Source organism: Callorhinus ursinus, unplaced genomic scaffold (genome assembly GCF_003265705.2).
Source record: "Callorhinus ursinus isolate GAN/ISIS: 27379988/994484 unplaced genomic scaffold, GSC_fseal_2.0 scaffold3, whole genome shotgun sequence".
NCBI lineage: Eukaryota > Metazoa > Chordata > Mammalia > Carnivora > Otariidae > Callorhinus > Callorhinus ursinus.
The window spans coordinates 31,278,548-31,292,810 of record NW_027397065.1 but is presented as its reverse complement, the minus strand read 5'-3'; the positions used below and the strand labels follow the sequence as shown (position 1 = coordinate 31,292,810).

The window sequence follows — 14,263 nt, the reverse complement described above, 5'->3', positions numbered from 1 at the left end:
CTAACATAATGAAATAGGTCTTGGAGAAGCCAGCGCTTGACTGGAACTTAAGGACGTTAGAATTTCTGCTTAGGCTATTTTGGGAGAGCAATATGAGCACAAAGATGACCATCTAGTTTCCTGTATTACTGGCCAGGTGAAAGTTTGGAATTATGTTTGAAAAGTTGGTACATATGTTAAAGGTTATTGGTCCAACCTCCCATTTAGTCCAGGAATCCATTCTGCTTAATGGAGAAAGAAATCAGGAGGTAATTCGAGGTAAGGACACACGGCTACTGCACGGAGACTGTGGTCCGTATGTAAAGTACACGGGATTTAGGGAGGGGCGGAGTCCGGCGCGCGGGTCATGTGGGGCGCGAGAGGCGGGTCTTTGCGCGCGCTGGTCACGCGGCCCGGTGTTGACACTTCCGGGTGGGACCACAGTGAGGCGGCTGGGCCAGGGCTGGTAGCTCCGGCGGCAACCATGGCGTATAACGGCCTCACGGTGCCTCTCATCGTAATGAGCGTGTTCTGGGGCTTCGTCGGCTTCTGCGTGCCCTGGTTCATTCCTAAGGGTCCCAACCGGGGGTAAGTGCGCCAGGCCCGCCTTGGGAGGAAAGCGCGGTGAGGACCGGCCGGGCCGGGCGGGGGAGGGGGCGACCTGCACCGGTCAGAGACCTTGCGGGGCGGCCCCGGACTCCAGAGTCAGGCCCCAACCTCCTACAGCCCCCCCGACTTCTTACCGCGGCAGCCTTAGGGTTCCCCAGTGCGAGGGTGAGGAGGGTGACTCCCGACGGACCCTCCTTGGGACGGGGTTACAGGGGAATTTTTTTCTCATCACGGGCGTGTCTGGGGAGGGTGCATAGGAAATGGGTTTATACCGACTCAGGGAGAAGTTGTGGTTTGCCCCTAGACGACTTTGGCCCCTCCACTCAGATGAGGCCTAAGCTTGAAAGTATCAGATAAAACAGAAATTGTCTTCTGTGTCTCACGTGTTGTCGCAGTTGCACCCGACACAAGCTTGTGTGGCAGCATGGAGCCCAGGCCTTGCATCTAGTGGGCGCCAGGTAGGGCCTGATCTAAAGCGAGATTTATTACCAAAGAGCCGGAGGTATTGTTTAGAAACCCCTGCGTCATACCTTTTGGAGGGCGCTCCTGCGCTTGTGAGTGCACCAACTTCTTAGAATGATTGACTAAGACTTTTCCCCTAGACTTTTTTGTTAAATAGAGCTTTATCAGTTTTGTAAGTAAATCTTTTCTGTTGTAGTATAGAGCCTTGTCTTCAAAGGAGCTTTGGAACACCCTCTTTCTGGTTCCTCTTTTGCCTTTTAGTCATTTTTTTCTCAGCCCAAGATCATGTGGAATGAAACTTGGGCTGAAGTCAGAGCTTGGCTAAAACACCATCTCTTGCTTTATTCTTTGAAACACATTGGTGGCTTTCCAGTGCTTTGCATGTCTAGTAGGGATTCAGTAAATACCCGTTGAATGGATAACTATATTGCCTTTATTAAGGGAAAGAAAATGCTACTACTTCCTTAATATTTTGTGACCCAAACCCCTTTTGCAGTCTGGAATAGACTTGTATTAGACTTGGTACTTCTTTCTAGCTGAAAGTAAATCACAATTTGTTTAAAAAGGAAAAAAGGTAGATGAATTTCTATCATTTGGTAGCATTGGGTCCCCTCCCCCCCAATAACCTCAGTTATAGACTCTCCAGACTAATAATAGGTGATGCACAGTGTTGGAGTTCTAGGGTTATTAAAACAGTTGTATTGGGCGCCTGGGTGGTTAAGTTGGTTAAGCGACTGCCTTCGGCTCAGGTCATGATCCTGGAGTCTCAGGATCGAGTCCCGCATAGGGCTCCCTGCTCAGCAGGGAGTCTGCTTCTCCCTCTGACCCTATCCCCTCTCATGTGCTCACTCTCTCATTCTCTCTCAAATAAATAAATCTTTAAAAAAAAAACAATTGTATTAACCAAATTTAATTTCTTAGACTTGTTTCTCCTACTGGAGTTAGAGAACAACACAGTAGTTTGTTGTGTTTCTGTCTTCAGCTATTTCATTACCCCTACTGTCTTGCCTTTCCAGTCTAAATACTCAGAAAAGCATTTATTAATGCGCTTGTAACATGGACCACTCCTTTCTTAAAGACCCCTATTTGGGACCCATCATGCCCAGCCTTGGGACTTGATGCCACTGCTGTTATCCAGGGTAATGAAATGGCTCCTATAGTACATGCACTACTCAGTTTCCAGCTCTAGTGTCCTGATTCAGGTTTAACCTGCTAGTGATAGGTTATCCGGGTCTAATTCACAACCTCCACCTCAATCCTTGTATTTCCTGCTCTTGGCAGGATTGAGCAGTTCTTAAAACACAAAGTGTCTGCTAGGAGTTACTGTATTACACTTTGAGAATCGCTGCTCCTAGCTGGATGATCCTTGTGACCTTGGACAATTCAGTTAATTTTTCAGTGTTCCCATTTCCTCATTTTAAGATGGAAGGAAATATCAGTTTGAATTAGTACTAGTTTCCCTTTATTTCCTGAAAGGCTGCGAAAGAGTTTTTTAATACATGAAGGAGCTTAACTGCTTCAAGGACTAGGTGAATTTTTAATCAGAGCATTTCTGATTTGAAAGATTAAAAACGTCTTCATTAAGGAGATAAGTAAAGGTGCTATGTGGAAAGGGAAGAAGAAAGACTTTGATGTTAAATCCTTTTCCCTGCAAGACCCATGTGATGTGGTTTTGGAATATAGGTGAGGTTCGGTGGGGTGGGGTCTGGAGGCAACGGCCAAGAAAGAATTCTTGAGACGTCTTTGGTGTAAAAGGGTGGTTTTATTAAAGCCCGGGTACAGGACCCGTGGGCAGAAAGAGCTGCTGCCTCCGGGTTGTGAGGGGTGGCTGATTATATACTTGGGAGTTGGGGGACGTAAGGAAAAGGGAGGTTTCAAAAGAACTTTCATATTCTAAAGAGGACCAAGAGATGCCGGAGGCCGTGCCAGTTAAGGTTGTCCCCCCCCCGCCGCCCCCAGGCATTGCCTTTAAGATAGTTGGGAGCTTCCTGGAAGAACATCACCCATATCCCACCCAGGAGTGGGGGGGCGGGCAAGCTGTAGGGTGTCAGCTTCTGCTTTGTCCTCAGCTCGCCTTCTGCTCCCTCATCACATGCACATCAGAATGCAGAAAAATCTCTGGGTAACCTAAAGCAAACCCCTTGCTCCCATCCTTTTCTACGACTGAAAATGGGCCAAACAAAAGCAAGTTTGTGTTTGGAGTCAGCTTTCCTGACCATTCATGTTTTTCATGACTTCCCTCTCTTTAGGAATCCACAGATGCTCTAAAACCTTCTGTTTTTTTTCCCAGTGGCTCCTTCAGGAGTAGATACGGGGGAGGGGATGAGGGGGTGGAGCTAGCTCACAGGGAGTTCAGTCACCTCCCGTTTTTTCAAGCATACAGAATATTTTCAAACATACAGAAAGGCACTCTTACTAAGAGTGCTGTATTCCGCCACTCAGATATAATAAGTGTTAACATATTCATATTTGATTTATATCTGTGAATGTGTGTGTATGTGTGTAAATACACACATATATGTTTTTGCTAAACTGTTTGAAAGTAAATTGCATTCATCATGACACTTCAGCCTGCAACAACTAAGTGGTATATTTGGAGGGGATATTTCATTTATTTTTGTTTAGGTTTATTTATTTTTTTAAGTAATCTCTATCTCCAATGTGGGGCTTGAACTCACGACCCCAGAGATCAAGAGTCCCACACTCTTCCGAATTAGCCAGCCATCCTGGAGGTCGTATTTTAATGAGGAGCTTTTGATATGAAAGTAGTAAGCAGGTAACACAGAAGAGCCTCCTGCAGTTTCAGTTCTCTGAGGTGGCCTTTGGTGAAGACAGAAAGAGGGATTCTGGGTTGAGGCAGAGGAAAATGAGCAGAAGCTTGGAATGGAGAATAGTAAACTTGATGTGTTTGGGGGGGGGGATGGTGAGGCCACCTGCTTTTGAGAGTAGAAGGTTGCTGTTTGAAAGTGGACAGTGGTGAGGGTGATCGGAGGGAACTGATTACAGGTGAGGAGCTGGACTAGTTTGTGTAGCTCTTCAAAAATCAAACATTTTTGTTATGCAGCTGTCAAAATTTTGTAGCACAAACTGCCATGCATATTTATCTATGTATTATAAGCATAATGTATAAGTTAGATATTTTGAAGAATGTTGCCTTCACAGTATATCCAGAGTCTGACCAGTTCTCACTACCTCTGCTGCTCCCAGCCTGGTCCATGGATTACTGCAATTCCCCCACCCCAGACTGGTTTCTCAGCTTTTCCCTTTGTCTCTCTTCCCCCAGTTTGTTTCTCCTGTGCGGAGAGGTCCTCTTAGAATCTGAATCAGATTTTGTCGGTCTTGTCCTTAGATCCCTCCAAATAGCTTCCCTTTTCCTTTAGAGGCTACCAAGACATTGCTATGTCCTCGTGAGGGTCAGAAAGGGCGGAACTACAGTTGAACTATTTGAAAGGTTTTTCCAGTTCTTGTCTATATTCTCCCCTTCCCTGACCTCACTTCTACTAGGCTCCCCTCGCTCCGCTTAGCTACACAAGGCCTCTGTCCTCTTTCGACTCCTGGTATTCTAGGGCCTTTGCATTTGCTCTTCCCCCTGTCTGGAGCACTCCCTTACCTTCAGGTCTTGCCAGCTTGCCACGTCCTCAGCAAGCCCTCGCCTGAATGCCCTCTTTAACATTGCGAGCACAGCCTCCAAGCTCTGTATCCTCTTATCCTTGTTTCCTGCTTTGTTTTTCTCCATTAGCACTTACCGACCACCTGGCATACCAATGGTACCTCAGTAAAGAGTTCTTGCTTAATGTTATCTTGTTGTTGTCTGTCTTCCCCCATGAATATGTAAACTTCAGAGCGGGGGCTTTTCATCCGTTTTGTATACTCCTTCCCCCCCCCCACCCCGAGCCTGGTACATACTGGACATGCATTGAAAATCCTCTGAGAGGATGATGTGCTAGTATTATTGACCACAGAAAGTACATGCACACACGAGTAACTTTTAAAGGATGAATTGAAAATAAATGTAAACAGGAATTCTGATATTTGCTACTTGCATTCTAGGAGATAGTCTTGCTTACTCTGTGGGGTGTGGAGACCTCCTCTTTGGAAATTACTCCTGTGGAGGATGGAGAGCATTGAAAGGTGTTCAGCTGCAGAGTGATGTGACAAAAGAATTATTGGGGAAAGATGACTCTGAGGTGATTGTGGTAGGATGAAAGGGAAGGAAGACAGCTTTGAATCGGCTAGCATTTGGTGACTAAGGGTGCAGAGGAGGCCTGAACAAAATGATGACAGATTTGAGGAGTCGGTCAGACGGGTGGAAATGACAGAGCTGTTTCTGGGGCTTGGGAAATTGGGAAGAGGAGCCTTTGGAAAGACAAATGGGAAGAGGATACCATGAATTCACTTTTTTAAATGTTGAGATTCAGCTGATCAGAGATCCAGGTTTAACTGTTTTTCAGACAGGAATAGAGACGGGGAGAGGTCAGCATTGGAAAGATATATATATATATATATATTTATTTATTTATTTTTATTTTTAAATTTTTTTAAGATTTTATTTATTTGAGAGAGAGAGCCAGCACATGAGAGGGGGGAGGGTCAGAGGGAGAAGCAGACTCCCTGCCGAGCAGGAAGCCCGATGCGGGACTCCATCCAGGGACTCCAGGATCATGGCCTGAGCCGAAGGCGGTCGCTTAACCAACTGAGCCACCTAGGCGCCCTAATTTTTTTTTTAAAGAATCATCTCATTTTCATTGTAAGCCTACGCAGTTCTGACGTTTTTTAAAAAGTTTATTTCTAATAATCTCTATCCCCAACGTGGGGTTTGAACTCACAACCCCGAGATCAAGAGTCGCATGCTCTCCCAACTGAGCCGGCCAGGCGCTCCTAGAAAGTTAAATTTTTGTAAGTATAGTGTCATTTCATTGCAGAGAAAACTACCAGATAGGTAGTTTCTTGGATGTCAAAACTAATTGTCATTGCAGCTTTTTGTGTTCAGTTGTAGAGGGGTTTGGATTAGCCATCTAAGCTGTGGCCTCAATATGTATCCCTTCAAATACAAATGTTAATTACTGCAGTCCGTTGGTGTTTGAGCAGATTCAGCTCCCTTTTCTTGGTGCACAGACCTTGCCAGTTTGTAATTTGGGAAGGAGGCTTAAACCATCTGACAGTGTCTCCTTAGTTTGCTGGTTATCTAATGATGGTTTTGTTTTTTTGGTTTTTTTTTTTTAGAGTTATCATCACCATGCTGGTAACCTGTTCAGTTTGCTGCTATCTCTTGTAAGTAGTTCTTTTCTCAAGATAATAGGAAATTACTCTTGGCATTTATAATGTGTGTGATTGAAAAATAAATTCGTGGAACATGATTGTTGTGAAACTTTAAAGTTTTTGTCATTGGAGCTGGTCCCTTATGTAACATCTAGAAATAGCATCCCAAGATGGAAAAGAGCACACTTTTTCTCTGTTCAATACATTTACATAAAAACTGTACAGATGCTCTGTTCTTCTGGCAATACAAGTGTAAATTATTTGGCACAAATTTAAATCTTATAATTAGCTGGAAATTGCCTTTGTACTACTTTACATTTTACTATTGTGGAGAATTTAGGCATACTCATTTCATTTAAATATCACTATGAAGCCAATAAAGCCATTCTTTATTATGACTTTTGTTTATTGGATGAACAGAAGTTGAGCTAGAATTGTAATCAAGTAAAGACAGTTTTTTTAGCAATCATATGCTATATCGATGTATGATAATTAACACGTTTAAATAGATTAGTTTGTGCAAACTGTTGGGAGAAAACTGTCTTAAGATATGTAAGGTTAGGGCGCCTGGGTGGCTCAGTTGGTTAAGCGACTGCCTTCGGCTCAGGTCATGATCCTGGAGTCCTGGGATTGAGTCCCGCATCGGGCTCCCTGCTCAGCGGGGAGTCTGCTTCTCCCTCTGACCCTCCCCCCTCTCATGTGCTCTCTCTCTCTCTCATTCTCGCTTTCTCAAATAAATAAATAAATAAAATCTTAAAAAAAAAAAAGATATGTTAGGTAATTCATCAACATATATTTTTGGAAAACCATTCTTAATCTTCATAAGTGTCAGAAATGGCAGAAGTGCCATTGAAGTATTGTAAAGGTTTCCAGTTCTTGTCTACATTCTCCCCTTCCCTGAAGAATGGAACAAGTCAAGCCCCAGAAAAAACTGAGTATTAATCGGTTTGTGGAAAGGATAGCCACTTCAGAGTATTCGAAGGCCTTAAAGTTTCTTTCTTTTTCTTTTTTTTTTTTAAGATTCTATTTATTTATTTGAGAGAGAGAATGAGAGAGTACATGAGAGGAGGGAGGGTCAGAGGGAGAAGCAGACTCCCTGCTGAGCAGGGAGCCCGATGTGGGACTTGATCCCGGAACTCCAGGATCATGACCTGAGCCGAAGGCAGTCGCCCAACCAACTGAGCCACCGAGGCGCCCCCTTTTTTTTTTTTTTTTTAATTGAGATCTACTTTTCATACCATAAAATTTCATCCTTTTATGGATTTCCTTTTAGAGTTTAGAATGGTTCTCTTTTCTTAAAGAGAACTGTGTAGCTTCCTGAGGCTTCTTTATATGGAGAGTGTTGGTGTTGGCCAAGCTTTTGTTTACTGCCCACATGATGTAGGAAACAGCAGTTTTAAAATCGTGATGAAAGGCCATGCCTCCTTGTGACTGGGAATCTGTGAATTTCTTATATTCTGGGGCTTTTGCACTAAAGTTTTTCTTTTTTTAAAGATTTTGTTTATTTATTTGACAGAGACACAGTGAGAGAGGGAACACAAGCAGGGGGAGTGGGAGAGGGAGAAGCAGGCTTCCCACCGAGCAGGGAGCCCGATGCGGGGCTTGATCCCAGGACCCTGGGATCATGATCTGAGCCGAAGGCGGATGCTTAACGACTGAGCCACCCAGGCGCCCCTGCACTAAAATTTTTCAAAGAGGTTTGTGGGGATGAGCCAATTCTAGTTGTTGGCATAGATCAAAATCTGTCCCTGACAAAAAGTTATCACCATGAATTTTAGGTATGTGGCCATTCAGTCACTTGTTTGAGTGGAACTTGAAGTGTTTAAAGTTGAATCATAATGCACTATAGAAGTTTTGCTAATGATGATGGTTTTGACTGCCTCAACACTAGGGCTTAGATGGTAAGACTTTCTACAGTTGGCCTGTTTACTCTGTTTTTTCTAGTTAGAAGGGTAACTTTTTCAGGTGATACAGCTCAGCTTCCAGAGTGGAAGTCTGACAGATAGCATATGGAGAGAATTCTTAAACTAGCTGTGTTTAGCTCTAAAGAGTAAAGAAGTACATACATCATCAAGAATTTCTCGTTTTAGTAAGGGTGATTGAGCTTCAGTCTGTTCTACTGAATCTCCTATGGAAATCCCAACAAGGGAGCTCTTTTTCAGTCCAGGAGCCAAGGAGTGGTCCTGTGATCAAAAAGGCCTTTGTTTTTATTCCTTTGAAGATCTCTGCTGCCTGATCAGCAAGGTTGGTGGTAGGGTCTTAAAAATGAGATAATTACTGGACAGAAGAATGACTTGAGATTAAGAAGATGGGGCAGAAATATTTTGTGATTTTTCTGGTCCTCCACTGTCTTTGAAATTTGCTTAATTTTCATGATTTTTTTTTAAACACATCTTTCCAATGAGTCCCATGCTTCTTTTCATTTTCAAGTATAAAATGAATAACGACATGGTTGGAAACTGTACCTCTTTGAGTCTCAGTGACTCAGTTGAGAAATATCTGTGAGCCTTTACCTCTCACTGTCTAGATTTTTTCCTTTGTCCCAGACTTGCTGGTGACTTCTCCGTTGATGCTGGGTTAGTACTGTCATCAATGTATTAATAAAGATAGCACACAGTGTTCCGACATTAAATGTTTCTGGAGGCTATCATATGGGGAAATGAGCTGTATAGTATAGACTTTATGAAATTGTTTTTTTTCCTTTTATTTCTTTGAAATCTGATCATATATCCTACTTAGCAAAATGTCTGCCTGGAACATGAATGAATGAATTGAATTGAAATCCCAAATACTTCATTCCACAAAGGGTTGGGATTCCAAAATAAATTTGAAATTCAAAGAAAACTTTGAAGTTCAAAGAAAACTTCACTGTTTGGCATTAGTAAGTATATTTTTTTGAAAATACCTCTTGAAATAAATCACATCCAAACTGGATTTCCTAAGCAAAGTCACATTTGAAATACATTCACGGACTTTTAGATTGCCTTCAGTTTATGGCAGTTTTTTTTTTTTTTAAAGATTTTATTTATTTATTTGACAGAGACACAGCGAGAGAGGGAACACAAGCAGGGGAAGTGGGAGAGGGAGAAGCAGGCTTCCCCCTGAGCAGGGAGCCCAATGCGGGGCTTGATCCCAGGACCCTGGGATCATGACCTGAGCCAAAGGCAGACACTTAACTACTGAGCCACCCAGGTGCCCCAAGTATGGCAATTTTTTTCTCTTTCCAGTTTTTTCTGGTTTAAGGTTAGATTCATGGGGCGTAACTTGTTTGAGCTCTGAAAAATTAGGATCTCTGCCAGTACAACCAGTTTGTGTTTTAATAGTTCAACAGAGGAATGTCTGAATGTTATACATCTGGTTCCCTCTTTGAGGCACAAGGTCACTTTTGTTCCTTAAGTATACAATCCTTTTAGTTACTGTTCCATACTTTCTTTTTTGTTTTAGGTTAGTTTTTAATGTTGAATTATGATGTGGCTTACCCAGAGTTACAAAACTTACATCTTCAGGGTAAATTAGAAATTTAGTGCAGTATTGTGAAGGTACAATTGCTTCTTGGAAAACATGCTTTTTCTTTAGCACTTGACTAATGGTAAATCTTACCGGCAGAGGGATACAGAAAAGGAAATATTGACCAAAAGGCAGGAGTCCTTGGTTCTTCTAGGCTGAATGTATGTGACCTGATTACATGGTAGAATGGTTTTGTGAGTTTTAAACTGAGATGCTGTGTGTAAAAACTTGTAACAAACAAGAAAAATAAAAAGTAATACTATCATTGGTTTGTTACAATAAGTTATTTTAATTCAGAGAAGTATGAGTTACTTACAAGCACAATTTGCTTACAAGGCAATTGTAGCATGTATTTTATTGATCCTTACCTAGGGTTCATTCACTCAACATATTTATTTAGAGCCTACTTTGTGCCAAGCACTGGTTATAGAGCAGTGAATAAATAAGACATATTCCCCTGCCCTTTTTAGTGAGGAGAGACAGACAGTAAACAGATAAAGAGCCAGAAGAGCCTTAATCACTTCCAAAAGTGGTTCCCTCATCTACTTATTCCCACAGACCCCTATTCTGTGACCCCAGACGAGTCCCCCTCACTCACCTCTCCAGCCCCCTAATACTGCCCCTCGCACAAGCACCTTCGCAGCCTGTAGGAACGTTGCCCCACTTGTCCCAGAATGTGCACATCCATAGCTGAGCCCAGCCTTGGTTTGGTCTTGGCTCTAGAGCCAGTTTGGGCACAGGACATTATCACCTTCTAAGGTGTTCCACTTAGGTTTCTGGCCAAGTAGCCACAAGCTGGTCAGTTTCTGGGATGCTCTTTATTATAGCCTTTTTTTTTTTTTTTTAACTTTCTGCTTTTGAACTTTCAAAACCTATGTGCTGTTTACAAAAATTTGTCCACCTACCTGTCACTTATCTTCAAAAATTATCAACTCATGGCCAATCCTGTTTCATCTTCACACACTTTCCCACTCTACCCCAGATTATTTTGAGTTTATCTGTAAGTATTTCAATATACATGTCTAAAAGATGATCATTCTTTCCCCATGTATAACTACAATACCATTATCACACACAGAAAGTTAATTCCTTTACATCATCAAATATATTTAAATTGCCCTAGTTGTCTCATTATTTATTTTACAATATATTTGAATGAAGATGCTTATAAAGACCACACATTGCAGCTGGTGGATGTGCCTCCCAAGTCTCTCTTTATCGGTTTCTTCTCCATTTTTTTTTCTTTTCACATTTTAGTAGGAAAAAACTAGGTTGTCCCATAGTTCTTCAGAGAGTGGTCCTTGTTAATTGCACACCCATGGTATTATTTTACATATTCTTCTTTGTTCTGTATTTCCTGTAAGTTGGTAGTCATCTAGGGGCTAGATCACATTCCGGTTCGATTTTTTAGTTAAGTTTGTTTCATAAATGGTATTGATACTTTCCATCAGGGAGTACATAATGTCTCATTTGTGTTGTTGGCATCATTGATAATATTATATATCTACAATTTGTTCATTAGGTAGAATACATCCGTAAATATTTACTTCATCAACAATTTAATTACTCAGATAACTGAAAACTGTTCATAAAGGAAAGCTAGGTTCTCTGTGTGATTTTCTCTTTACTTACCTGTTTTCAGAATAATGAATTGGGTTCCCTAGCATCTTCTAAGGGTGGACAATGATTTTTGTTTTGTGTTGGTATCATTATGATTTGATACATTTAGAGAGATGTGATGTATTTCAATCCATATAATTAATGTCCTTGTTGATGTTCAAATTGTTGCATCTTTGGTGAGAGGAAGCATGTGTTTTATTCGGCCTTCTCTTAGCTGGCTATTAGTCTCTGTCTTCACCTCTAGCTTTGAAGCTCCTTCAGGAAATATATTTTTATAGGTGGGATGTCTGTGTCTCCACAGATCGGTGATTTTTTTTTCCGTCTGCTACCTCATTAGGTGATGTCTGCTAGTAAAAGGAAGTAGTGGCATCAATAATGAAAAACACTGGGTAACTCAAATTAAATTTGTTCCTGAAATATGAGGCCCTCCTGCCTTTTAATCCTTTCAGCTTAGAATCCCACATGATGGGGGTGCCTGGGCGGCTCAGTTGGTTCAGAGTCTAACTCTGTTTGTATTATAAATGGTATTGATATTTTTCATCAGGGGGTACATAACTTCTCATTTTGTTAATGAGACACAGTGTTTTGGCTCAGGTTATGATCTCAGGGTCATGAGAACGAGCCCAGCATCAGGCTCCACGGTCAGCAGGGAGTCTGCTTGGAATTCTCTCCCTCTCCCTCTGCCCCTCCCCTCCTCAAATGAATAAATAAATCTTTTTTTTTTTTTTTAAGAACTCTCACAAGATGTAAGAAGGGATGAGAAGGTAGTAAAATCTGCAGGCATGCACCACAAAGAAGTCTTGTTTTCACAAGAGTGAGAGAGAATTGTCTGCAGGTAGCACAGGGGAGCAAAGAAGTTACCCTATTGCCAAAGCCTGGGTTATCTGGTATAAGAATAACTTCTGCTTGAGAGAGTCTCAGGGGGATTCTGGAGGCTATGGGACGTGTGAGAATAGAAGGAAGTGTGTAAGTGAGTGGTGGATCATTAAACAAGTTACATAGAACAGTGGAAGGGTTTGGTTTGGAAGACAGGGTAGAGTATAAGTTGGGTCAAGTGGTGAGATGAGCAGAGCAGTCTGGGGATGGAATTGGGTCATAATAGGTGGTCCTGGAGGTTTGGGGGGGAAAATTGAGGTAAACAAAGATATGAGACCTGTTGAACTGAGTTTTTAAAGTTCCTGTTACTGGGTGAGGATTTGGACCTGAAGGCTTTCCACAATATGTTGGCACTTAGGTTTTGGCAGTTAGGCATGACTGCTTCCAAAGGTCACAGGCACTAGAACGGTGGGTTCAATCTTTGCTTTTTTATTGTTTTCGTGGTACAGATATTCAGTTGTTGCTGCATTATTGGTTGGAAAGATTTTCCTTTCTCCATTAAACCGCTTTGGCATCTTTGTTCAAAATGATTTGACCATATATGTATGTGTCTATTTCAGGATGACCTCTTCTGTTTGTTAATCTCTTTGTCTAGCCCTATCACAATACAACACACTCAAATATTTAGTTTTATATTGAAACTAAAGAAGTTGAAGTCCTCCATGTTTGTCGTTTAAGATTATTTTGCTATTCTAAAATAGCCATATAAATTTTAGAATCATCCTGTCAATTTCTACCCCAAAAAAAGCCTGTTGATTTTAGTTGGCATTGTGTTGAATCTATAGATCAATTCGGAGAGAACTGACATTTTAACAATACTGAGTCTTCTGATCCTCAACGTGGTATATATTTCCATTCATTTAGACTTTATTTCCTTCTCCTGAATTTGGGTTTAATTTGCTCTTTACTAACCTCTTACAGTGGAGACTTAGATAAATGATTTTAAACCTTTGTTGTTTTTTAAATGTAAGGAGTTAATGCAATAAAATTCCTTCTAAGCATTGCTTTAGCCACAGCCTACAAATTTTGATGACACTGTATTTTTCATTAATTTTTAAATATTTCGTGCTTTTCTAGATTTCTTATTAGAAGATATACTCTGTAAGATTTCAGTCTTATGCAATTGGGGCTTGTCTTGTGGCCCAGCATAATGGTTTATCATGATGATCATTTCATGTGCACTTCAAAAGATTGTGTATTTTGCAGTTGTTAAGTGTGGTGTGTTTTATAAATGTCAGGTCAAGGTAGTTAAATCTTCTATATCTTTATTGAGTTTTTTGGTTATTACTATTGAGTTTTTTAGTAATTACTGAAAGAAGGTGTTAAAATCATCAGCTATTGTGGATTTTTCTGTAGTTCTCTTTAATTCTTTCCGTTTTTGTTTTATATGTTTTGAAGCTATGTTAGGAGCATGCACATTCATGATTGTTATGTCTTCCCAATGAATTGACATTTTATCATTATAAAGTATCCCTACTTACCCTTGCTAACTCCTTGACTCGATTTTACTTTGATATTGATAATCATACCACCTTTCTTAGGCTCATTATATCTGTCTTTATATTTAGAAAGTGCCTTTTTGCAGACAGCATATAGCTCAGTCTTTTTTGTCCATTCTGACTGCCTTTGCCTTTTAGTTGGATATTTCATATCCAATTAATGTAACTATTGACATAACTAGGTTTGGGCCCACTGTTTTGTTAATTGTTTTGTTTGTCTCCTCTGGTTTTTTGTTCCTCTGTTCTTTATGCCTTTTTTTTATTTAAATTCGATTAACATATAGTGTATTATTAGTTTCAGAGGTAGAGTTCAGCGATTCATCTGTCTTATGTAACACCCAGTGCTCATTACCATCCTTTGTCCTCCTTTTATGCTTCATTTTACATTATTAATGAAATATTTTTAGTATTGTTTTAATTTTGCTAAGGGCTTTTTTGCTATACTTCTTAGT

At 41.0% G+C, this 14,263-nt stretch overlaps 1 protein-coding gene across 1 annotated transcript in view; it reads left to right on the top strand.

The window, feature by feature from the left end:
• Positions 1-386: 386 nt before the first annotated feature.
• The window catches only part of ATP6V0E1 (ATPase H+ transporting V0 subunit e1), a 32,150-nt gene continuing 18,273 nt past the window's right edge, over positions 387-14,263 (top strand). The window contains exons 1-2 of the mRNA XM_025867029.2: positions 387-567; positions 6,274-6,321. Of these exons, the coding sequence (XP_025722814.1) occupies positions 464-567; positions 6,274-6,321 (152 nt within the window). The 5' untranslated portion in view covers positions 387-463. The remainder of the gene's footprint in view (positions 568-6,273; positions 6,322-14,263) is intronic.